At 43.3% G+C, this 25934-nt stretch overlaps 2 protein-coding genes and 1 long non-coding RNA gene across 3 annotated transcripts; 1 reads left to right on the top strand and 2 right to left on the bottom strand.

The window, feature by feature from the left end:
• Positions 1 to 240: 240 nt before the first annotated feature.
• Positions 241 to 7800, bottom strand: LOC100825935. Its single transcript, XM_003572150.4, has 18 exons — positions 7615 to 7800; positions 6449 to 6566; positions 5599 to 5780; positions 5403 to 5510; positions 5233 to 5297; positions 4760 to 4865; positions 4377 to 4460; positions 3990 to 4136; positions 3639 to 3767; positions 3088 to 3155; positions 2611 to 2644; positions 2448 to 2532; positions 1390 to 1457; positions 1193 to 1306; positions 1085 to 1120; positions 922 to 1008; positions 675 to 766; positions 241 to 571 (listed from the first exon to the last, which is right to left on the bottom strand). The coding sequence occupies exons 1-18, from the start codon at positions 7768 to 7770 to the stop codon at positions 469 to 471; spliced, it is 1782 nt and encodes a 593-aa protein (XP_003572198.1). The 5' UTR covers positions 7771 to 7800; the 3' UTR covers positions 241 to 468.
• LOC112271939 lies at positions 675 to 7182 on the top strand. The gene is made up of 2 exons (XR_002965496.1): positions 675 to 809; positions 6862 to 7182. It is a non-coding gene; the product is annotated as an uncharacterized LOC112271939 (long non-coding RNA).
• Positions 7801 to 10041: 2241 nt separating the features above from the next.
• Positions 10042 to 15332, bottom strand: LOC100845315 (chromatin remodeling protein EBS). The gene is made up of 5 exons (XM_003574446.4): positions 15121 to 15332; positions 14690 to 15032; positions 14528 to 14596; positions 11187 to 11319; positions 10042 to 10455 (listed from the first exon to the last, which is right to left on the bottom strand). The coding sequence occupies exons 1-5, from the start codon at positions 15191 to 15193 to the stop codon at positions 10429 to 10431; spliced, it is 645 nt and encodes a 214-aa protein (XP_003574494.1). The 5' UTR covers positions 15194 to 15332; the 3' UTR covers positions 10042 to 10428.
• Positions 15333 to 25934: the final 10602 nt, after the last annotated feature.

Below are 25934 nucleotides of genomic sequence, written 5' to 3'. Positions count from 1 at the left end.
CATATTAATAGTGTAATTATTGGTCAAAGTTTTATCTTAACGAAACAAAATACGCCAACCTTTGTGAAATGGAGAGAGTATGTTGCAAGAAACTGAGGATACCCTTATTGCGACTATATTACTGCTGCAGACTTGTGTTCTACTTAGCCAAAAAGCACATAATCTCCCTGTGCGAACCTATGAAACTGTTCCAACGAATGAGTTTGTTCTGGATAGGGTATCCACTTCAGTAGGAACAAGTAACAAAGAGAACCTGGGTGAAATATATACGGAGTATATATATTTTTTAAATTCCTGATAACTAAAAAATAGTACTATTGGAAATAAAGCCTTGGCCTGGCAGTAAATAAAAATAAATAAAAATGAACCGGCTTATGTCTAAACTCTACGGTGCTTCATCTCATCAGCTGTATATACATAATTTTTCTTTTGCCGGGAAAGTATAGAATTCTCCTTTTAATGAAAGCTTTATTCCTCTTGACGATAGTCTAAGCCAGCCCCATATTTCCATGCTTCCAGGTACCGCTTCCACTGATATTTGTTCCTCGGCGGCAAAGATTCAACCCAAGGCCTATCAGAAGTTGACAAATTAGCAAACATATCAAATTTCGGATAGGCTGCACATACGGTACTTGAGTGTGATTTCGATATCAGATAAATGACATCAACTGTACCTGACGACCGGATCGATGAAGTTAGAGAGGAATGTGTAGTAACCAAGCATCACAAAATGGCCTGACCAATTGAGGATGACTCCAAGTCCAACCTACAGCAAAGGAGGGGGAAAACAAATGAAATCTTATGACCAGGTAAGCCTTATAAACAGGTTGAGAAACCAGCAGAGCTTGTCTAAAACCTGAACTGAAAACTGGAGTTAGAAAAGAATCGGAATGATAATTTTTTTAATATAAAATTGTCTACCTGCTTAAATATGGAAGGCAAAATTTGTGGCCGGCTGAGCATTACTAGGCCCAATGTTTTCACCAGAGGTCCAAATTGTATTACATCCTACAAATGCACACTTCAAGTAAATATAGAACATACTGTTTCTCGTCGACAGGTATTAAAATGTTCAAGTGCCAACCTGGAGAAATGGCCGAAGTACTGAATCCCCTAGTTTCTGTTATGGTACAGAATTAATTTAATAGGATAAATAAACTGAGATAATAGTATATTTTCTAATTGAATGTACCTGCATTGACTGAAAATTAGCATAGAGAAGTTCATTAATGAAAGTCGGCGAAACATTAGTCTGCGGCCTCGTTGACATTGCTCTTTGGAACAACCATGATGCACTTAAATTTGGCTGCATGGTGGAAACAATACACATCCTTCAAATTATACATGAAGCTATAAAGTTCAAATTATGATTCTATGAAACCCACTAACCATATAAGGGTTTAATAGCCTCAAACTATATGCATCCAGGAAATCTCCTGAAACTGCTTCATATATACCTTCAGCTCAAAAACAACATGATGGATAAGTATGTGAAAGAATGAAAGGAAAGGGTATACATATGCAAATAGACTTGGGTATGACTCTATAGAAGTTGTGGGCGCAAACCAAATTGTGATCCACACTCTCCATCTACATCTAATACCAAGTTTTGTAGTATCTCCACAAGGTATCCCCAATTTAAGCTTGAAGAAAATTGTTGGCATTTTGTTTCTGTAGAAATCTCCGATCATGTTCTGCATGCAAAGTTGTCTTGGATGCATTGACCTGGTATGCATATGCTTTGGCATGGAATAGAATGGTGATGGAGTTAGTCGTTTTGCTAGCATCTTGGAGAAGATCTTGTTTATGTTATGAAATATGAATCAACCTTCTTGGCTGGTAGTCTTGAGCTAAATACCAGGTAGCATGCAAAATTACATTCAATGCAAGCAAAGTCTTAGCCTTAATGAGAACAAAACGTAGTTCTGTAAAAAAAAATGTGAGCGTTTTATGAACATCTTCGTAGAATTTTCATGATTCTCTAGATTTAGTTAAAGGTTAAAAAGTTAATTCTATAAAAAAATATTTAATGCGATAAACTTAAACAAAAAGTTTTGCTTGAGAAGTATTTGGCCTTTAATTATTAAATATGCATCCTTGAGTTTTAATACTCCCTCCGATACATAATAAGTGCCGCTGATTTACGACATTATGGATCAGAGGGAGTATATTTTTTTTGGAGTTTATTTGGTACTCCTATTGCCATAGCTTATTTTAACTTTTAGTCTTTTTCTATTTTGAAAACTACTATTTCCATAATTCCTAATGATTCATATGTTCTTCGGCCCACCCATTCCTCTCTTCTTCCATAACCCAGCCTGGGCATGACTTCTGGTTCTGATTTCTGTGAGAGTTTTTTACTAAGTTTTGTTTATATTATAAGAAGCATATTTCTATTTGACGATCATGCAACCTACAGTATATCGAAGAAAATTCAGTGGACTAACCATTCGACAAACGACCAAGATGCCTTGTTAAGCTTCCAAACCCTCCAAAAGAAACAGGTGACTGGATTCCACTAGCATCACCAACCTGAGATTCAAAGGGCATTAGTAATTAATAAAAAAAATTGGCACATACAATAGGGATTCCAATCAGAAAATAACATGCCTGTAAGATACGGTCAAATGCAGCTGGCAATGGGCTGAAAATGGTAAGATACGAAAAGAAAGGAAAAGGTTTGGTAAGAATATTATATCAAAACAGAAACACATGTAAATTAGGAAACTTATGCAAGAACTAAATATACAAAATCTAATCAATCACCAGTAACCTTCTGAATATAGCGGTTCAGCACATTTCATATATTCATGTGTGAAAAGTGAGAAGTGCATAAAAAATGAACCTTTTCCCCTCGGGTATATAAAGTAAGCAGCTGTAAATAGTGTCTAATGTAGTGCAATTAGCTAGTCCACTACAGAGGAAAAGATACATTATTCACATAAATAACTCATGACAATATGACATTTTGCTAGGAAACAACTTATGCCATTACGTGGAGCATATTACATCAGCTTTTATAGTTTCCTATCATCTGAAAGACAAAAGAGAAGGATATAGCCATATAGGTATATTCACTCTTGTTACCTATCCCGATGAGTTGGGAAAATCCCAAATATGACTCTCCTTATATCCAAAGTTTCAAGAGTGACATCCTGCATGAATACATAATAAGAGTAAATTTAGAATAAAGTGTAATTACATAAGCATGTGAAATAAAACAGAGGAAGTATAGAATGATATATGCAAACACAATTTTGGCTTTCAATTCAATGGTGTCTAGATTAGAAATGTTATTTTTACAGCATGCAGCTAAGTAGCCGACTAACTTGATATATACATAGATGAGTTTCGATAAACGCAATAGTTGATTTTTCTTTATGTACAATAATAGAACATGTTGTAAATGTACACATTGAAGCATTGAGTTCCCTGAAAATTGCAGTACACACCGAGGCATTAGAAACATCACCTTCAGTTGACTAGTGACAAAATTTTGCAAAAATAAGACCATGAAAATCATGTAGATTGATGGATAGCAACCACGATGTAGATATATAACATCTACAGAGCATTATAGTTAACTTGAAAGTATTATAACGATGTTATGGAGTAAAAATAGATTCAGCATTGTTCACCTGGTACTCAGGCATAAGATCCCAGTAAATCTCCAAAAGTTCTTCTAGCTTTGGGAACCCAAATTGTGGATCGACATATGTGAACATGTATGTAGTACGATCAGCGGGGCCAGAACCAGCAGGAAAGGCCTACAACATGTATTCATGTTAGACTAGTAAAGAAATCCTAACATGATATAACATGTTAGATACCATTTCAAATGATTAGTGGCAATTTAGGTGGAGGGGAAGCTATCATTGCAAATGAGATGGTGATTAAGTTTTTCTTTTTTGCAGAAATAGAGGCTCATATCTTAGTTCCATCTTTCAGTAACAAGTTTGTCTCAGAAGTGTTGAATGAAAAGCAATTACCTCCCAAAAGAGTTGAACTCCTGAATTTCCAGCTTTCTTTACTGAGGAGCTACTGAAAATAACGTCACTTGTTGTATTTCTTTCAAACCCACGAGCACAAGCACCAACCACGAGGCATAATCCATCTGGTTTTCTACCGGAGCGAATCTTGCACAAGGACAAAAGAGTTGAAACTTGTAACTAATTGATAGTGTAGGATGTGGCTATAACAATAAGATGGATAAGTTGAGTTTTTTTTCCAACATGGATATGTTGACTTAGGGGGGCTGTTTAGATGGTTTTAAAGCTCAGGGGGTTATGTTGACTAGGCCCTGAACCTCGGAGGGGTGATCTAGAATTTTTCACTAAAGAATCATCTAGGTGCAGACATTCAGCATATAGGAGTACCTGTCGCACAATTGGGGAAAAATTACCCATAGCATCAACAACAAGTCGACAAGGCAAACAATCACCATCACTCAATTTTAGTACCTGAGAAACACAGACAGCATATTAACACCATCGCCATCACTCAATATGCACCAGTAAAGGAACTTGAATAATAACCAGAATGATTTTTCGAAACATTTGTTCATATTTAATTAGTCAGGTGAAGAAAATATACTTCTATAATCATATAAAGATATAGCAATCCAATATACCATAGACAACTCATTGCGGGAGAAAAGAATACTGCACAAAGTATATACGTCCTAGCTTCTGTTAAGTAATGTAGAATTATATTTGAAACAATTTCACCATCGTCAAGGAAAGAAACATATTGTGCTTACTGCAAGATCATCATGAACAGAAATGCTTGACAAACTTTTTCCCTCAAAAATTGCTCCTCCTGAAGAAATGAACCGCTCTTTCATGATCTCGACAAGTTTAGCAGGCCTGCAAAGGTAGAAGCGAGTCATACATGAGCTAGCATTACTGTGTGTTTCTATGAAGATCATTTGTGTTTATAATGCTTAAAATACATGCCGTCTTTATATGATATCCCTCCATGAAGATTTTGAACATATAGTAGGCATTATAGAAAAGACGAGGAACAAATGAACAACAAGGTGCAGATCTGACACAACAAGAAAAACTGGTTCTAGATCAGTAATCCTTTGTATCCTTACTACCAAATTAGATACATCAGCGCAGAGTAAATATCTATTCCATCATATGTATGCTTATTATTTGCATATGTTGAAACTATCACGATAACTAAATAAAGCTTCTCTGCATGTGGTATCATCATGTGACAACTTACGATATTCCAAGATTAAGAATGCCCTCCACCCATATTTCACCTTTATTCTCAAATCCACATCTGTTCTGCAAAGTAAAAGAGTAAATGTACAGGTAGTTAGCCAGCATAACTTAGTTAGGTAACATATAAACTTCCATGGGCTAATGCCAATTTCATCTGAAAGACCTTACGGGATTGAAATCACTTGAGATTATCTGTTCAACTTCTCCTTCTGAAAGGATGCCAACTTCCACAATTTCCATAAGCTCCTTCCTCGAAATATTCCACTCTTGTTCCCTCTGTTCAGCAGATATAGGTAAACATTTCATATAATTCAGTACGTTGCTACAGTGTTAACTCGGGAATAACCATATAGGGCTGAATTACCCCTTTGATTATGTTTCTTTCGATAATTCCAACCCGAAGGCCTTTAAAACTCAGAGCAGTAGCAACAAATATACCTAATGTGCCACCACACACTAGTACATCAAAGATCTCTGAGCCACCACCAAGATCATAATCAACCGATGGCCCTTGGACCTGAGTAACAATTTCAGGGACTTTGGGATCTGCATGTAAAAACATTTCCATCATAATTTTGTAACACTTCAGCTAATGCAGTAAAACTATACAGGCCTCAAGTAACCAAGTTGCTATTTTTCTACTCATCAATCAAACAAAGTTGTTATACCTAGGTAGGAGGGGAATTCGGTAAAGCATGTAAAGTTTGCTTAGTGAAGCAAAGTAGCTCTAATTCCCATATGTAATTTCCCCCTTCTCTTGACTGTCTTACAAGGCACCTAGCTTACCCAAATTCAAGCCTCAACAGTTTCAGACCATCCAACCTAACTACACCATCTTTAGTCAAATGTCGCCCACTTTCCACATCTTAGCTAGAGCCAATATAAGCACAGAAATAAAAGAAGACACTAACATGTTATTTATAACTAGCAGGTGTGCCCGCGCGTTGCTACGGGTCAACAAAATCACAAACTATTTATTTTTATTTTCTGTGTAGGCAACTCATGGCGCCGTCAAGGTCGGCATGCGGGTGTGGTGGAGTCGGTTGTAAGACGGAGTAGGAGAAATCGTGAAAAAAACTGAAGGAAAAGAAAATAACGGGCAGTGGCATATTGGTTGTAATTTTAACGAAGTTAACCTACGGTGGCGACCGTACCATCACCACCAACTCCAATTTAATATATTGGTATAGATGCTTGAACGACATGAACCTTACCTACTTGAGATTGACATATGCTAGAGCATATTTGATCCAATCTTTTCAATGCACCATATGAGTAAGCCCCCCCAGCACCACCAACTTCGTCGCCACCAGAAATCTTATCCATTATCATCTACATGATCAGAAATATAAGTCAAAGGGATGGTAAAAAAGCACACGATTCAATATCTCTGCAGGAACTATACTAAAAAGTACACTGTTAAGTTAGGATCAATTACAGGAGCCAGAAACTAGCCAACTATGTGAACCACACACTTTGAGTGTCTGACCCTATCTGATATCTTGTCTTTTACCTCAAAATGTTGCTGTCAACTTTTCATATTTTTTTCTGTTTTAGTTCAAAATTTCAAAAAGATTTTTTGATTGACTTTTTTGATACATTTTCTATTCCCTGTTGTGCTTTGCAGTGCAGGCTGTTCCTACATGTGCAAGGCCATGCCTCGCTTTAAGTACCCAACTATGTGGAGTGAACCACACACTTGAATCTATTCGAGTGTTGGACCCAATTTGATATTTTTATCTTATACCGCAAAATATTGCCATCAACTTTTCATATTTTTCTGTTTTGGTTCAAATGTTCAAATAGATTTTTCGACTTTGTGGATACATGTTCTATTCCTTGTCGTGCTCTACAGTGCAGGCTATTCCTACATGTGCAATGCTATGCTTCGCTTCAACTAAGGAGCCGAAAACCCCGCAAAAAAAAAGGAGCTGTAATCAATTGACCATCGTTATCTTAGGTGTTGGTGGGGTCAGCGGGGGAATGATCGGAAAATACACTAACCAGTTTGAAGAACCCAGTCGGCTGAAGACAGAATTAAGCGGGTGAAGGTTTCATCCGCCAACAGATGTCATTTAAGCTGCAGCAGAGGCCGTGCTCTGCAAGCTACCGGAGTGACAAACAAGCTTGGCATGGGGATTGGGGAATGTGATTTCGAGATTGATTTCTCTTGTGACAGTGGTAGGGTCGGTAAAATCGTAGGAGCGGCCCTCGCGCAATGCCGTAGCGACAAGCGAGCTTACTGAATCTCCACAGCCACAGGACTATCGCTCCGCCAACCACAGCAACAGGAGTATCTATAGTCTATAGTCTATACAGCATTACAGCCGCGGCTGCAGAGGGAGTGAGGGGAGGGCTCGTGCCGGGGTTGCTCGCTCACCTGAGTCCTGGAAGGCGGCCGCGCGCCGGCCTCTCCCGACGCCCTGACGCGCACGATCCTCCGCCCGCAGCCAGCCCGCGGCGCCACGAGGCGGCCGCCATGGCGAGCCCAGGGCAGCTGGGCGGTGGGAAGGGTAAGAAGAAGCGGGAGCGGCATGAGGAAAGGAATGGGGCAAACGAATGTGTGTTGGGATTTGTTGGCTTCGGGCGCGGCGAGTATAAATGGCTGGGAATTGGCTCGGATGGCTTTCGGCGACGTGGCTCTCTTCGCGGCGCGCGCAACGCCAGCGAGAAGCCGGGAACAGGCGAACCGCGGACCACCAACACAGCCGACCGGTTGCTTCATCCTACCCGCTCAATCGGAGGAACCAACGTGCCGGATTTTTTTAATGAAAAAACACAATAAAAATGCACTCACCTCCAATTTTTTTTAAGGCCATCTTATTTAATGAAAAAACACAATAAAAATGCACTCACCTCCGATTTTTTTAAGGCCATCTTATTTAGTCCAGTTGTAGTATTTGAACTCACGCACCAACTCACACCACATGCACACACATCACCTACTGCGCAAGTTAGACCTGCAAACTATACCTAATAGGCAAGCTCTAATATATTCCCAGAGCCACTAGACCATGTCGGTGATGGGAACACATCACACTACCACTAAGGCACAGTGAGCGTGGAGGCCATCTACTAGAATATTTTGGGGGCCTGCCCCGGTGAGAAACGGAGTCGATCCCGGGATCGAACTCACGTTCGGTGGTTCGCACGCCACCGAACAAACCATCCGAACTAATGCTCGGTCTCGTACACTCACCTATATGAACGCACACACTACACCTATGAGTACCTTAGTCACACACTACCGCTATGAGCACCTCTGAGAGACTGAGCTGGCAGATCTCGAGAGGTTGACGAAGTCACCGCAGGAGCCTCGTTGTTGAGGGGCGTCACCTACCACTTAAAGAATAGAGCCTCGCAGTTGACGGGTTGTTGGGAAAAAAATCCTCTTTCAATTTTTAACTTTACCTTTAAATTTTTGAGCTTTTAACTTTTTTTAGCTTTTGCTATTTTAATTTTTACCTTTTATTATGAAGCTTTTAATTTTTCAACTTCTAGTTTTTAGCATTTTATTTATAGCTTTTAATTTGAAGAAGATGCAAAAAACAACATCAGATCTGCAGCCCCCCACCCCGGTCGGCGCCTTCCCGACAGACCCCTGGTGGATCCACGACACCCGAACGCCGACGAGGTCCACCACATGCGGATCTTAGCCCCCTCCTCCTCTCCCGCCCTTGGATCCGCCGGAATCCCCGTTGTGGGGGTGGCCTCCCCCGGTGCTCCAGCAACAGCAACGAGGTGGAAGGAGATGCTGCGGAGATGGAGCGCCGGCTTGCCAGATCTTGTGCCACCGGACTTGGAGACGACAGATCACGACCCGGTCAGGGGAGGAGAGGGAAGGGCAGGAGGAGGCACAACGGCGTGGTCCAATGAGGAGAGAGAAGGGGCAGTCGGGGAAGGAGACGATCACCGAGAGGGTTCTTAAAAAAATGTACTACTCCATATACTTTGAAATCATTATTTTATTTCCTCCGAATCAAATTACTTGTCGCAGTTTTCTCTAGATACGTTTGTACCTACGCATTGAAACGCTTCTAGATACATGCGTATATTTGGATATGAGGGAATACCATTTATGTATTGCTATATTTCGTCTAAATGGTTTGCGTGGAATCAATGGACGGGCCTTCCCATCAGTCACTGCCTCAACATGCTACTTACTACTCCCTCCGTTCCAAAACATAACTCATATAGATTTGTGCACTTGAACCAAGTCAGCTCTCGTTTCTAGTGCCTGACCACTCATATTGGATTAATAATAAATGGATGTGAGTAGTTATTGGTCAAGTACGGATCCAAGAGAAAAATGATGCATGTTTTAAAACAAATGAGAAAAATCTATATGAGTTGTGTTTTGGAATGGAAGGAGTAGTATTTCGCGCATACATAGAGATGCAATTAGGCCAACATTGGGATATGTCCAACCCCTATGTAGTTCAATCGAATGAAATAAATCTCCAAAGTCACATTATTTTTAGAGAACTAGATCGTTTGTTTGAACTAAAAAGTTTGAAAAGGTCCCTAACAGTGACACATTTGCATCTGTGCTCAGACACTCCCTGTTTCCACTGTCATCTTTAACAATTTAGTACTGCACATCAACTGACGAACCACGAAGCGGTGGCATCTCCCAAAAGAGAAAAACGGATATACCAACGGCAACCGCACCAAGAAAGGCAGCAGGAAAACCAAGCTTTGGCCGTCTAGGAAAACAAAATATACGGTACTAAATAAACGAGTATGCTGCTGCATGGCTAGAAACTTGGAAACCGAAACGCAAGTAAAAACGATGGAAATGGACGGCTTCAGCAATGTACCATGTATGACTCTGCAATTATATAAATAAATCTAAGAGGCTACATGAGAACTAAATTATCTGCCAAAGGGTGGGGAAAGGAATCAAGTTCAGACGAGAGTACACGACGCAATATCTAGGCTGGCAAGTCAGCAACTCAACATCGGTGTTCTTTCCCCTACCAAACGACTGGCATGCTGTAGAACAGCATGCATTTTGACTAAACTCAGCGGCACCATTCCAAACGGCACAACTTAATGTCTGACAAGTTACGACACAACGAAGCACGAGTTCTGCAAACAGTTTTCTCTTGCACTGTACACCTCGACATTCGCAACAGCAAGGACTGATTCACCACAGGTCTCCTCGACAAGGGATGTTTGCAGTCAGAGTTGTTTACCTCCTCTGCCTTTTTGAATCGGCCTACAATGGACAAGATAGAACAGATACTCGTTTAACGGAAAGGAAATATACATTAGTTGAAATGATAATGAAATGTTAAGGAAAAAGGTAAACACTATATACAGTGCCTAACTGACTAACAAGAATATAGACACGGATAAATCGTATTGTTTATTAATGTGGGGGCATAGGCTGATAGCTTAGTGATGTTCCGTACTGTGAGCTGCTACTATTTTTTTATAATTATTGTATTACAATTACAACTTCACATGTACATATCTACAAAAGAACCATGAAGAAACATGTTAAGTTCAAGGTCGCTTCTGCCAATCAAAGATCAACCACGCCTGTGTCCATTATGCACACACAGAAAAGATAAACATGTTGGTTCTAGTGTTCAATTATTTCTAAACAGATCAATATTTCTGAGGTGCCAGCGAGGGATTCCACCCGTCATCTCCTTAGAATTTAAACCAAAGTCGAAATAAGAAGTTGGATGTAAATAGTCTACAATCAAAACTTTGAAAAGAAATATATCTGAGGCAGAAAACAAAGGGCTTCTGAGCTTGCTCGGCCAGTAGTCTGTACAACGAACATGATATGGTATGCAAACAATGCCAAGAGCTGCAACTCAGTTTCACAGATAGAATTCCCAATAAAATGGATTATATATAACCTAAAGGGTCGAATAATTAACTGCAACTATAAAATAGTTGCCTCTTCTATATATAATGAACAAAATATTAGCTTACCTCAGGCCCACAATGTGGTGCATGTCCATTTGAAGGTCTATTTCCATCATTTTCCTCATCACAGTCTGAGCACATGAAGTGGGCTAGTTTTTTGGCCTGCTCAATGGTCATTGCCAAGCAAGATGGATGGAACCTGTGTGTGGTAGGATATTAATAAGGCAGAAGCCTAATAACATAAAGATACAGGAGTGAAAACACAGCATGCAAAGAACAATAAAAATACTAAACTGCTATACATTTTCAATTTTGTATCTCTATATGTTATCTGGAAAGGTCCTGAGTTCTGACACAAAAAATATCCAATGGAATGACAGATAAATATACTTTAAAATTTATTCTGGGAAGTGCAAGTAACATAACAAGCAACACAAGTGAGTACTATCTCACAAGAATACTTGCACATCTTGCAGTATTGTTCCAAAACGAGATCAGTAACCTCTCGAATTTACATGCCTATTAATGGAACTTAGAGCGGCATGGATTTTGTGAACAAGGTAATAGGCTATGGCATATACCAAAGAGATTTTATTCAGGAAAATCAACCTTATCTAGAGATTATATGAACAGTTCACTTGATAGACCTACAATAATCCAAGTACTCCAGCATGCACACAGCACACATGGATGCTCTAGACCTCAAGTTGATCTAGACCTCTATCATCCTACCAATGAGATTATATGGCACCTAATATGCATTTTAGAAAAATATTTATCCTTTGTTATAATATCATGCATTTTAGGAAAATCTTTATCATTTGTTATAACTGCAGCATAAGTTACAATTGTAGATTATGGATGTGTTTGGTTTGTGCCTAAATGAGCCACCAAAAGAATTTTTGGTGTCAAAAGGTTGGGTCTTTGTTTGGACGGTTGCCAATTTTTCAGCAAAACTGCGAGCCAATGGTCATTTGCTACAGACTTCCTTGACAACCATTGGATAAACTTGGGCATCAACCATGGACGGGCATTACATCTAGACAGAACTGAATAATGGTCATGAAGCAACTGGGCAAAGGACTGTTGTTCTCGCAAAACCCTTCTGAACCTTTCAGGCCCTTGCACTTTGCCCAACACTAGAACCTACGCTCTAATTATGTCGGGTGCCCCTAACCACTTCTACAGCTCTACCTTGTTTTGAACAACATCAATGCTCATGGAGTTAAGTCTGTAGCTTGTACAATTGATTTAGACACTTCAGGTTGATGCCCATTTTGGAAGTCGTCACAAAGGGCATAAATATCTGACATATATATCCCAACAGCTTGAAAGTCTAGTTTAAGTGTTTGTGTGGCTAGGTTCTCTGGCTTGTATTGCATATCGCATGTACTCCTCCGTTCCTTGAAAGAGGGCATATTAGCAACAAGAACGCATGCCAAGGAAAGAAATCTGGACATTTTCTGGACGATTTTACCCTCCAAAATGTTTAATCCTTCCATCGGGAGGAGGCACTCGTATTAATACTGCCATGGCAGTGGGCGTCGCCTCGCTTTCCTCGCATGCTGTTGGCCAATGAAAAATGCACAGCACCGTCGCATGCATGGCTGCTGGCCAATGAGTTAATTAATACATGCAGGCCTAAGCAGGGGTATTATTGTCAGGTGCTAGTCAAAAGTAGATCAGCGCCATATTAGTTGAAGCTGATGGAAAAAATTAAAACGCCCTCTATCAAGGAACGGAGGGAGTACATAATTTGTCTTATTTTAATATATCGCAGTAGGATCTCTCCTGCGGTGCTGTCTTCCTGGTAGCAAAATTTTGTTGCTTGTGATGTGACTGGGGACTAGGGAATTGACCTCTAGTTAGCAACTAGTTGGCTGACACATTACTTGATTTTGGTGCAAACTGGCAATATACATGTACTAAAACTAGTAGTGTTCACATTGTAGCCATCCAGCTCAGCCGCCAACAAAGAGCAACCCACCAGCCCAATAGCACAAAGCATGCACCAGCTCACCAGTCAGCACTAGGGCAACTACAACCAGTATTGCTGCCTCCTCCACCCAATTCCCATGCGCATCTTGATATATCTCCTCCCTCAACAGATAAAAAAGCATACCATGAAGGAGGGGAGAGGAGATCAAACCCTAGTTTTAAATAGTGCGCTATCTCAGCGCTATAGCATCACTATAGCATATCCGGACCACTCCTGCTAAAGTTACGCACTTCTAGCGCTAAAAAACAATTTCGCTAATAGCACGCTAAATCACGCTAAAACGCTAAATTGGGGCAGAAAATAGCGCTATTTCTCCCTCTAGGCACCAAAATTTCCTAATTTGAATTTTAAAGTTGCACTTGTAATGTAATATGCACTTATGCAATCCTTTTATTGCTACAATCGTAATGGTTGTTCAATAAACATTTGTATCATTGAATTTTTGGTCATATTTTCTAAATGATATGAATATATGATGCCTCATTTTCATGAAAGTTTCCTTGTTTTTGAGAAGAACGCTAAATGGCTTAGCGCCGGTATAGCTTTCTTAGCGGATGGAAAATGCCGCCGCTAAGAAGCATAACCCACTTTTTAAATCTATGGATCAAACCAGGAGGAAGTAGAGACGATGCCACCAATTAGTGACATTGGGAGGAGATGGCAACCACGAGAAGCAATAAAGTTGAGATGCAGCAGTGGCCTAGGACACCAGGAATGGTAACCACAATCCCTGATTGTATATATCTCTCCGTCCCAATTAGATTGGATTATACTAGATTACCAGCAAGGTTAAAGTGCAAGGATCTATATAGTCCTCGCCTAAACAAAAAAAAACTGTACACAGCTAGGACTAGCCTAGAGATCTTCAGCAACCTCTCCAAATCCTAAAACGATGCGAGAATATGTATGATGAGAGGCACATTTCCGAACAGCCACCATAATTGAAATCATGTAACTTACATATTATGATTTTTCAGAAAACATCCAGGGATAACTGATGGAACCACAAAATTGGTCATTATCTATTTCAACCTTATAACTAGCACTAATCACATGGATAATGGATTCACACCAAAAAATACATATGCGTTTGTTAAATAATAACTATTTCTAAGAGCGTGTGTAGGAATCATGATTTGCCATGCAGAGTTTCCCTGTGAAATTACTGTATACCAAACAAGTCCTAGAGAAGAACATCTAGACAGAACACTAGCACTTTCAGAAGAAAAAAAAGAGCAGATTGTTAAGTACATAAATGAGATTTGATATCATCCTACATATAACATTGTGATATTTGAGATGCTGGGCTTGCCTTGGAGATAGCTTCAGGGAGGATCAAACTATGTGGTTGACATACAGCACAAAAAGAACGCTATATAAAAGAAAGGAATTTCATCAAGAGTTTTACCAGTCCTTGCACGCCTCACACTGCACCATGAGATCATCTGGGTTGTATGGCATCTCGCACTTGCAGTAGCTTCACAATTAAAGGAACACACAACTATAAGATAAACATGCATTGAGAAAATATGAAGAAGGAAGAATCAACACCAACAATAGAGATCCATACACAGCCACACGGTCAGGGTGGAACGCGCCAGAGGCGGCGTTGTAGTCGAAGCGGCAGAAGAAGTCCTCAGGCCCGACGTTGTTGAGCTTGGTGTACTCCTTGAAGGAGTGCACGACGCACGTTTCCTCGATTGTGTGGGCGCTCTGGGTGTCCAGGTGATCGGAGAGGAAGAGCTCCTTGGCGCCGTGGAACTGCCGCCTGCCACCCTTGGCCTCCTCGGGGCGGTAGTACCACCGCACCCTGACCCGCACGCTGCCGCGCCCGTCCGTCTCCATCTTCTCGATCCGCGCCACGTACGGCATGGTGTCCGATTCCGACGCCCGCATCAGCACGGTGTCGCCCACTTCTCAATCGAGGACATTGCATCGTCAGATTTCTCGCCGGAGACTGGACGGCAGCACGAGCTGGGAGGGGAAGGGTGTGATGCATACCTCGGACTACCTTGGTGGTGCCGCGGATGGTGTAGGAGTCGACGTCCTTCTTCCCTTGCTTGGTCTTGGCCATGGCGCTGGCGAGGTTTTGGGGGGGGGCGAAAACCCTAGGCCGGGCGGGCGGTGAGGAATGGGAGGGGACGCAGGAGAGGAGAGCGACTGAGAGCTGGGAGCTGGTCAGTCCAGTCCAGGAGGAAGGATCCGTGACGGGGCCGAAGGGAAAAGGGCTGAGCAGCCGCTGTAAAATAAACCGTTCTCGTCTACCAACCGTTGGATCAAGCACATCAGCGGTTCGGATCGTAGTTGCACAAACCACTCAGATGCCCACCGCGAGGCCGCGAACTGTCATTCAGCAATACTGTAATTGCACTATGATGGCTTAACAATAGTCTAACTGCATGTATCAAAGACAGAACCACTGCAAGGGTCAAACCCTAATTTAGACATAGCTTCTTTATTTTTCTCGAGAACTAATTTAGACGTAGCTTTTTTTTTAAGGGTAAGACTAAGCTTTATTCAACTCTCACCAAAAAGGAGATACAAGCAATATCAGGAGTATCAAGGAGCCACACGCGGCGTCCGAACTAGAAGGGTGAAGCCACCTTAGCTAAATTATGAGCATCAAAGTTAAAGACCCATTTCTCATGCTTGAACTTCACTTCTTGAAACCTCTTCTTGTGATCCTCGATGTCCTTGAGAATGGCACTGTAGTAGCAAAGATTAGTAGCCCCCAAGTTCTTGACCACGGACAGGCAGTCCAACGCGACCACGAAGCTTTGGACATTAAGATCTTTGGGCAAAGATAGCCTTCGTTGCACGCCAATGCCTCAAGCGCAGCTGGGTCAGTAAGACCGGCGACCGTCACTGCCGAAGCACCCAAGAATTTCACATGATCATCTCGGCAAACAACAGCACAAGCTCCTCCCATACTAGACCTGGCAACCCCAGCATCCACATTAATTTTACATGTACCTTGGGGCGGAGGAATCCAGCGAGGCCCAGCTCTGATCTGGCAGTTCGCACTAGGTCCCTTAACATGATTAGGTTTCTCTTCGACAACGATGGAAAGATCCTCCAGAAAACGTTGAATAAATGCAAAGGTGGATAGCGGGCTTTGATATTTATCTTCATGTATAACCTTCCGTCGTGCCCACCACACAACCCAAAGTGTCGTCAAGATGACAGCAAATTCACTAGTCGGCATAGACTCCATCATCATGAACAACCATACCTTAGCATCCGGCACTTCGTTTTGGATCACGTGCTCTGTAAGCGCCTTGTCCAGGAGTGCCCACACGCACTTTGCCATGATGCAGTCAACAAGAGCATGCCGCCATGTATCCCAAGCTCCATTGCAAATAGGACATACAGGTGATTGAGCCATATTTCTCTTGCAACGAACAGATTATGTTGGTATGGAATTCTTCGCCAACCACCAAGCAAACAACTTCAGTTTCACTGGAACCGGGAGCTTCCACAATGTAGTCCAGTCCTTCTGAACAGCTGCCACATCCGAAGAACCTCCACAATGCTCCAGCCAATCTTCCCGTCGGCGGCGGATATCAGCCATCATTCGATATGCCGATCCCACAGAAAACGTCCCAGATTTCTCGAAGTGCCATGCCCAAAAATCCTCACGAGCAAAAGATCCCAGGGGAATATTTTTAATGACATCAATATCCATCGGGAAAAAATGATCATGCAGCTTGTTCACATCCCACTGCCTATCTGCGGTAATCAGTTCTGACACCAACTCAGGAGGATTATCAGACCTAGCTCCCACCGGCCGGAGCAAGTGATCTCGTGGTAGCCAGTTGTCGGCCCAGATCCGGGTGCCGTTCCCTGAACCAATGCGCTTGATAAGACCCAGACGAAGAACCCGCTTTCCTTCATGAATCGCCCGCCAGACATGGGAGGGGGAAGCTCCCAAGTCTGCGTCCAGCAACTGAACATCTGGAAAATATTTGGCCTTCAGAACGCGAGCACCGAGAGAATCAGGGTCATGTAAGATGCACCAAGCTTGACGGGCCAAAAGCGCCAGATTGAATAACTCAAAATCCCGCAAGCCAAGCCCGCCCATGTATTTCGGCATCGTCATCACGTCCCAAGAAACCCAAGTTGTTTTCCTCTCGCCATTCTTACTTCCCCACCAAAATTTACGGGTTAAAGAATTAATGTGTTGACATAAACCTCGCGGCAACAGGAAGCACGACATTGAGTACGTCGGAACCGCCTGGACCCATTTTATAAGAATTGGTTTTCCACCAGCCGAGAGACACTTCTCCAACCATCCTTGCACACGCTTCCACACTCTATTTTTGAGGTATTTAAAAGCCTCATTAGACGATCGGCCAACATTAGACGGGAGACCAAGATAGCTCTCAGACAAAGATTCATTAGCAACATTCAGTATTTGCTTGACTTCTGAAGATTCACGCGCTGGCCAGATGCATCACAATACTCCTGGACCACATCTCTAATCTGATTGGCCCCTGATTCATTTGCCTTAAAAAGTAGCAGACGATCATCAGCAAACAAAAGATGGTTGACAAAGGGAGCCGATGGAGCCACTGACACACCGCGCACATCAGGATGCTGACTCCTAGCCCGAAGAAAGCATGACAGGCCCTCCGCAGCCAGTAAAAAGAGATATGGCGAAATTGGGTCGCCCTGTCTAATACCCCGAGAAGGTTTGGAAGTCTGTAACTTCCCACCGTTCAGCAGCACAGAAAAAGAGACAGAAGTGACTCCTCGCATTATGGCATGCACAAACCTCTCATTGATACCAAGTTTTAACATAATGGCTTGAAGATAGGACCATTCCACGCGATCATACGCCTTCATCATGTTAAGCTTAAGAGCACAATAACCGTTCCTCTTACTCCTCGATCGCTTCATGAAATGTAAGCACTCGTAGCCTGTAATAACATTATCTGTGATTAGTCTGCCAGGAACAAAAGCCGACTGCTCAGGGGAGATCACATCCGGAAGGATCAACTTCAACCTATTAGCTTGCACCTTTGAGACAATCTTATATATCACATTGCACAAACTGATCGGCCGATACTGCACCAGTGAATTCGGGTTAGATACCTTAGGGATTAAAACGATGAACGTACCATTTATCACTTCCGGTAAGTCCTCTCCATTAAGCAGTCGAAGAACTATTATGACAACATCATCACCACAAATGTCCCAATGACGCTGGAAGCCGGAAAATCATCAGGTCCAAGGGCCTTTGTCGGGAACATCTGAAACAAAGCTTCTTTAACTTCTTCGGCACGATAAGGAGCCAAGAGGGAGGAATTAATATCGACAGTAACTTTAAGCGGCACATGGGAGAGGACTTCTTCAATACCAATCGTTCCCTCCGATACATAAAGATTTTCGTAAAAGGCCGTCACCAAATCGCCCCACTCATTCTAATCTGAGCAAACTGTTCCATCAAGACGGGACAGGCTGGTAATATTATTGTTCTTCCTCCTTCTGTTTGCCTTCTTATGGAAGAATTTTGTATTGGCATCACCGGCAGCCAGCCACTCAACTCGGCTTCTCTGTCGCCACGTCACCTCCTCCCTATAGTTGAGTTCCACAATTCTCTCTTCAACTGCTAGCTCCTCCTCGGAGGGACCAACTCGTACGGGATCAAATTTAAGAGAAGACAACTTTGCCTTCAAAACACGCTGCTCTGCTCGCACCTGTCCGAAGGTGTCACTTCCCCAAAGTTTCATCACACTTGCCGTGTGGCAGAGCTTGCAATTAAGATCCTCAACAGTAGCACACACATCCTCCTTCCATGATTGCTCAACAATCTCCCTATGCTGTTCATGCCGCTCCCACATGAGCTCATACCGGAAAGGTCGGTCCAAAGCAATCCTCCTATTTGAGGCCTCTTGTTCGTTGAGTAGGAGAATTGGGCAGTGGTCCGATTTAGCCGCCACCAAATGCTGAAGTGTTGCGAAAGGAAACATAGAGCTCCAGTCACACGACGCCATGGCTCTATCAAGCCGAACCCTGCAATAGCTCCCTCCTGCCACCCTCTTCTCAAAAGTCCAATCCAAACCAATGTATTCAATGTCACTCAATCCACACATATCAACTGCCTCTCGGAAAGCATCCATCTGCCACCCTTCACGGTCATTCACCCCCATATGTTCCTCTCTACGGAGAACTTCATTAAAATCTCCCAAGCACATCCATGGGAGAGTACTCTCTCCTCTCAAGAAATGGAGCATATCCCACGAAAGATAGCGTAGATTCCAGGGCGCCTCCCCATAGAAACATGTCAACTGCCACGGGTCTTTCTCGGCCTCCGTCACTATCGAGTATGATACTTTGAAACAGATTTTATTCTTAGATCAATCGAGCTCTTCCAGTACATGCAAAGGCCTCCACTTCGACCACTACTAGACACACCAAAAGCACAATCAAAACCAAGAGAACTCGCCAAACCTTCCACACGCTGCTCGCTAAGTTGAGTCTCCAAAAGACAAAGCACCGACGGCACACACTCCATCGCAAGATCGCGAAGTTCACGAACTGTTGCGGGATCACCAATCCCACGACAATTCCAACAAAGGGTTTTCATTGCTTCCGCGGGACTCCCAGGACGTCGCCAAACTCAAAGGACGTATGTCTGATGCCACTATACGTACCAAACACCTATACCTTTTGGAACAAAACTGAAGTTGAAGAAAACGATCTGCAGCAGAGAACAATGCCGACAGCCACCAGCAAACTCACTAGCCCCAACACGAGGAAGGAACAAGTGCAGCGTCTTGAGCAGCCATGAGTAACAGATCACAGCACCGAAAAGGATCGGAATCCAATTCAGAGAAGAAAATCTCACAGCCAAGAAGATCCCACCAGGAGCCAATAAACCCTAAACGGGTAGATAAAATATGACTTAAAGTCGGAGCTGGACTCGCCGCTAGGAAACGACGGGAGGAGGAGCTCGATCACAGAACAGCAGCGATCATAGATCGCCGACGGCTAGGGTTTTGCCATTGTGTAGCTGGATTGCATTTGTGGGCCGCTGCTGCTTGGTGGCATATATTTAGACATAGCTAGAAACAAGGTACATGCTTGATTATGTTCTGGGCTGAGAACTCGGTTGCCTCGTTACGGCCCAACCAGGCCCATGCAATTCATTTTGCTCTATCTTAGGTTTTATGGACGCATAGTACTGTGCTTCCCCATTCTCTGTATCAACTTCTCGTTCATCTTCATCTGCCTTGAAATTCTAGCAAGCTGTACAGCCTTTTCCCATTCTCTATATCAAACAATATGGGTGAAACCAGATCGCATTCGGATGGATAATGCCCGTACCATATCCTATTCCATTTTTTTTTATCGGATTCAAAAGCGGTACGGATACTGGTTCGGACGTGGAAACGGATACGGAATATAAACGGATACAGCCAATGGTTTGTTGTTACATATGAATAATATTGGCCTTGCATCTCATGGAGAGTGCTCCTCTCACGTGCAGCTAATGCCGTGGAGGTGTCCGACATGTGGGCCTCGGCCCCACATGACAGCCACACAACAACAGGTAACGACTGTCGGATGATCAGTGCTCGCATCTCATTGGCCCAAAGATGGCCACAGCCAAACCTTCTTTTAAAAGCTAGTGTATCTCAAGTTTGAAGAGAGAATCCCTCTTGACCTCACTACCAGTCTTAGGTAATGATGCAGCATTTCTATGGGTGACAAGCATGTAGTGATGTAAACGGGATCCCGCGAACGGGCCACTTGTAGTTCAATTCTCGAATCTCCTACTCCCTACTAAATCCCCGACACTTCTTATGGATCAGAGAGAGTATTCAATTTTTTAGTTTGAATAGAGATTCGAGAATTGAACTAGAAGTGAGCTTTTCGCAGGATCATGTCTCATATCTACGTTCTTTATTTATGAACAAATCCAAGTACCTCTATGCGACGATCAACAAACAAATTGATACTCCCTCCGTCTCAAGATAAGTGACGTGGATTTGTAACATCACTTATTTTCGGACGGAGGGAGTATTTTCAACAGTGTTGAACCACCATTTCGCGCGTGTGTCCTGACCGTGGATTCAGTTGTCTCCATTTTTGTTGCATCCGCTTTCTCCTTCTGTTGCTAATAGTGGCCATCAGCCAGCTGCCATCCCATCACGCTCAAGGCCTACTGTATCATTTGCACAGGATACATTCCCTTGTGAAGAGGTAGGTGTCTAGAATTCTTCCCCAAATCCCTACCCTAGGCGACTAGGGTTTTCCCTACTCCGCTGGCGATTCTATCTCCGGCGACGAGTTTGCTTTGGCTACCTATTCGATCCGATTATCTTTGCCTTTCCCTGTCTCGATCGGTTACTCGGGCTGATTATGGGGACGGCTTTGCCCGTCTGCCCGGCCTTGGTATCCAGCAGAGTCAGGAACTAGGGTTTCGGTTTCGATCTAATCTATCTTTACGGCGACGATCATCTCTTATTCGGGTCATGTCTTCGTCATCGGTGTTTCCAGCGAAGGAGAAGGTGGGCGCAGGCTTGGCTAGAGCCTTGGAGAATCTGGTTCTGCGTGACGGCGAACTTGATGAGGTGTGCATCGATGATGATGAAGCCGCGGTGATGGAAAAGGAGGCAAGATGGTTAGTTCTGGCGAGAGTTCACACCAGGAAGCCCTTTGGTCCGTCCACTTTCAAGGATCATATGAGATACATCTGGAGCTTATCCCAGGATGCGGAGATTAGAGAAGTTGGTGATAATCGGTTCCTCTGCAAGTTCTTCTACCTAGGGGATTGGAAGAAGGTGATGCAGCAAGGTACTTGGCTTTTCAAAGGTCATATGGTGGTGATGGAGGACTATGATGGACGGACGAAATTTGATGAAGTTCCTCTGAATCGTGTCCTGATCTGGGCACAGATCCACGGGATTCCGGAACCTTACCGGCGCCCAGCAGTCACAAATCAGTTGGCACGGAGAATTGCGAAAGTTCAGAATGTGGAGCTAAACCCGCCGAAGTATTATGAAGGTGATTAAATTAGGGTTCGTGCGAGCATTGATGTGCGTGATCCTCTTATCCGGGTGGTGCCTCTGAATGTTAGAACCGAGCGTTTCATCCTGGAAGTCAAATATGAGAAGGTTGGTTACTTTTGCGAAGTTTGTGGTATGTTTGGCCTTAACTTGGACGAGTGTGGTGATGGTCTGCATGATCCTAACACTGCCCAATATGGAAAGTGGATGCTTGCTGTACGCCGTGATTCATCTTCCAGCCTGTCCTTTGCCCCTCGTGCAACCTTTGGTGGAAGAAGAGGAGGGGTAGGGGTCGTGCTGGACGTGGATTTGTGAAGCGATCCCCCTTCACCAAGGGTTCGATCTCTGTGCTTACTTGTGCTAGTCCCTGGATCGACTCACTAGCACACACAGTTCAAGATGTAATACCAAGATACAAATGTCAAAAGTACTTTATTACATCGTATCATCCAGAACTTAAATTGTACTTACAAATTTGCATGACCTCTTAGGCCAGCATAAGCAAATAATGTTCAAAACCATGACAACAATGTATCATGAAGCTGCAGCGGAAAAGTAGAGTAAAAGGGCCTCATCTACTCCCAGAGGAGAGAGCATGTTGGAATGTAAGCACATGACCCATGACAAAACGACGAACCTCACTCATCGTCGGATCCACCTGCATTGTTAATTGCAGCCACTACGTGGTCAATACATTTGAATGTATTGGCAAGCTCACTAGAGTTATCAAGGACCTACCAAGTACATGCATAGTTTGGCTAAGTGAGGTTTGGGCTATTTTGCACAAAAGCATCTTTATTCAAATCCTATCATTTTTAGACAAATAGTTTTGATTTCTATTGGACACGGGGTAGAAACACCCATGCTCCTATTAACCTAGGCACATTGAGTAGAAACATCAATGCTCCTACCCAATTCAAACCATTCGTTTTATTAGGAAATTGGAATGAGTGAGACTTTCCTTACAGCTCCGATGTCCAGTTGCTCATAATTGTCCGTAACCGGGGACACGGCTAAGTACTTAGTTTGACACTCTCGAGAGGTGGTACACTTTACCCACAAGAAATCGACGTGTTAATCCCTTGCTGTCCTCAGGGTAGAGTAGCAACGGCATCGATTACAGGAATTTTCAGAACATATTCCCCCAAACCACCTGAGGGACGCGTTCCAACCTACACTGCTACATACCGATGTCACCTCGGATCCAGGTTCATATTTCTTACATCCATCCTGGCAGAGCCCATAATACCATGTGGTTGTACTGGAAGCTACTAAACAGGAAACTAGTCCAGTCTCTGGTTATCCCGGGTGGCATCCCACATTGTGACGCAGGCGCTCCCCGAATCGCACGGGGAGACGACCATGGACGCTCCCGAATCACACGGAGAGACGACTCAGCGGGCCCCATAGAAATGGACCTAACGTCACGACATCCGAAAACTCAAAGCAGCCCACCCAGGACGGTTCAATGAATTACTTGTTTTGCCATACACTAGGAAAACTATATTTGTAATTCAATAGTATCACACTGTAATAATACCACCCTCGTATATTATCATAGCATAGCATTTTACTACTACGATGGCAATTGGTGGTGAAGTCATGGCAAAGGTATCATATACTAGTAGGATAGATCATAGCTAGCATAGATACAATAATAATCCTGACAATGCAACTAATAAAATCTAGTGCATAATAAAATAATAGGTGAATGATCAAAGTGAACTTGCCTTGATAGTAGTTGGAGTTCAAACACTCGTCACAATCGCAAGGTTCGCTCTCCGAGAATACTATACCATCAACAAACATATACACACACATAAACACACAATACAAACATGACAAAAGAATATGTATGCCATGATGCGATGCAAAACATGTGACATGAGTTTGATTTATTTTATTTGGGTGATCTGCTGATCCAATGCCTTGAAAATTAAACACATGTAATTAGGGTTTTTAAGAAAAAGCAAAAGCTAGGGTTTAAAACCTAAAATGAGGTTTTATTTGCGTCTGCAAAACAATTTAATTCATAATATTTATTTCTCTGCCCCATTGGACAGAGGACATTAAAACAAAATTTTGGGCACTGGTTTCATTCAAAAAGGACTTCTAAATAATTAGTTATGATTTAAATGGCATAAAACCCTAATCTGTACTTTGAATGTGATTCAAATATTCAAATTTGAATTTGGACAGTGCCAAAAGATTCTACATTTCCTAAGGATTCCAAAAAGGTGTGGATCACTAAATTTGGCCAAACAGATTTAAAGTTATGATCATTTGAAGTTACAGGGGCCTATCTGCAAAAGTGCCTTTTATTAATTCCGGGGGATTAAAATTACATTTTTATTTTATGAAAACCGGGTGACACGTGGCAGCTTCTGATAGGCGCGTACCGGTTCATTTAAGGGAATTAACCCGATCTAATCCGGGCCGTTGATCAAAGATCGGACGGACGAGGGGAGTTTTAGGGTTTACCGGGCGGCGCGGGCTGCCGGAGTCGGAGGAGACGGCGGCGCGGGCACGGGCGCGGCGGCGCGGGGGCGCTCCGGCGACGTGGGCGCGACGGGGAAGACACGGGGAGGCGCGGCGCGGCACGGCGGAGACGGGGGTGCGGTCGGCGGCGCTCGGGGACGGCGCGGTCGGCGCCTAGGACGAAGACGGGCGGCGGCGCGGGCGCGGCTCCGGCGAAAGATTCCGGCGGCCTGGCGGCGTGCGAGTGAGGGAAAACCGGGGGGAAAAGAAGAGGGGGTCGCGGGGGTTATATAGACGAGCTCGGGCGTGAAAAAGGAAGGCCGGAGGAGCGGATTGCGGCGGCGGGCGCGCGGGGACGGCGGCCGGAAATCGCGGCGGCGCGGGGGTTTCCTTCCGGGGAAGAAGCCCCTGACAGGTGGGCCCCACCTGTCAGCGGGTGCGGGCGCGCGGAGTCAGCCGGGCGGGCTGGGCCGGTCGGGCGCGGTCGGACTGGGCCGGTTCGGCCCAAAGTGGCCGGGCCGGTCCGGTTTACCCCCTTTTTTTTTTTTTCTTTTAGACCTTTTCTTTTTCTGTTTTTCTCATTTCTTTGATATCTTTTGAGTTTGAACTCCAAATTGGTCCAAATAAATCCCAGAAAATTTCTAAAATCATATTCTACCATGATACAACTTTTGGAAGTAGTTTCACCTCAAAATAAAATATGTAAATATACATTTGCCCTATAAATGCCTTTAGAGCCATATATCTGTTTAAATAAAATACTTTTTCAACTCCAAATAATTATCCAAAAATTATAGGATAGTTTATATATGCACTAAACCCTTTTTATACATCAACCCTATTGGTTTGAAAATCCAAAGGTTACAGGGATGTAAACAAAATCTCCTAAAGCCTTTTGTGATTCAAAATTTGAATTCAAACATGCAATTGTGGCATGATGCTCATGGATGCAATGCACATGTAAAAGTTTGAAATTTTGGGATGTTACAATTTGGGGACAGAGACTTTAGTTCGTTGAAGCGCACATCGGAGGAGGCTAACCTTGATACAACTAAAGAACTATCTGACACGGCGACTAGTCCTGCAAAATCACCAGTTGTTGATGATCCGTCTCGTGTTAAGGGAGATGTGGCCCATACATGTTGGGGAACGCGGAAGGCTACGCTAGCACAAAAGAAAAATTCTACCGATTCCGCCCGGATCAATGTTGTAGATAATGGATCACGAGATTACCACTAGACGCGCAGACCCGTAGCGGAAGTAGAGTCGATGATGCATGTCGATGCCGAGTAGTCGTTCGGCCTGCTCCTCCTCGCCGATCCC

Source organism: Brachypodium distachyon, chromosome 3 (genome assembly GCF_000005505.3).
Source record: "Brachypodium distachyon strain Bd21 chromosome 3, Brachypodium_distachyon_v3.0, whole genome shotgun sequence".
In the NCBI taxonomy this organism is placed as follows: domain Eukaryota; kingdom Viridiplantae; phylum Streptophyta; class Magnoliopsida; order Poales; family Poaceae; genus Brachypodium; species Brachypodium distachyon.
Note: the sequence above shows the minus strand (reverse complement) of the source record. Positions and strands in the feature narration are given on the sequence as shown.

What these genes read in the sequence shown, in the direction of transcription:
- LOC100825935 (XM_003572150.4), bottom strand. Translation starts at nt 7,770, where the DNA reads ATGCCGCTCCCGCTTCTTCTTACCCTTCCCACCGCCCAGCTGCCCTGG. An exon ending in TCTCAAGTGATTTCAATCCC is followed by an intron (nt 5,298 to 5,402) that starts GTAAGGTCTTTC and finishes TTTACTTTGCAG; the next exon opens with AACAGATGTGGATTTGAGAA. An exon ending in ATTCTTAATCTTGGAATATC is followed by an intron (nt 4,866 to 5,232) that starts GTAAGTTGTCAC and finishes CTACCTTTGCAG; the next exon opens with GCCTGCTAAACTTGTCGAGA.
- LOC100845315 (XM_003574446.4), bottom strand. Translation starts at nt 15,193, where the DNA reads ATGGCCAAGACCAAGCAAGGGAAGAAGGACGTCGACTCCTACACCATC. An exon ending in CACCCTGACCGTGTGGCTGT is followed by an intron (nt 14,597 to 14,689) that starts GTATGGATCTCT and finishes TTAATTGTGAAG; the next exon opens with CTACTGCAAGTGCGAGATGC. An exon ending in TGTGAGGCGTGCAAGGACTG is followed by an intron (nt 11,320 to 14,527) that starts GTAAAACTCTTG and finishes TACCACACACAG; the next exon opens with GTTCCATCCATCTTGCTTGG.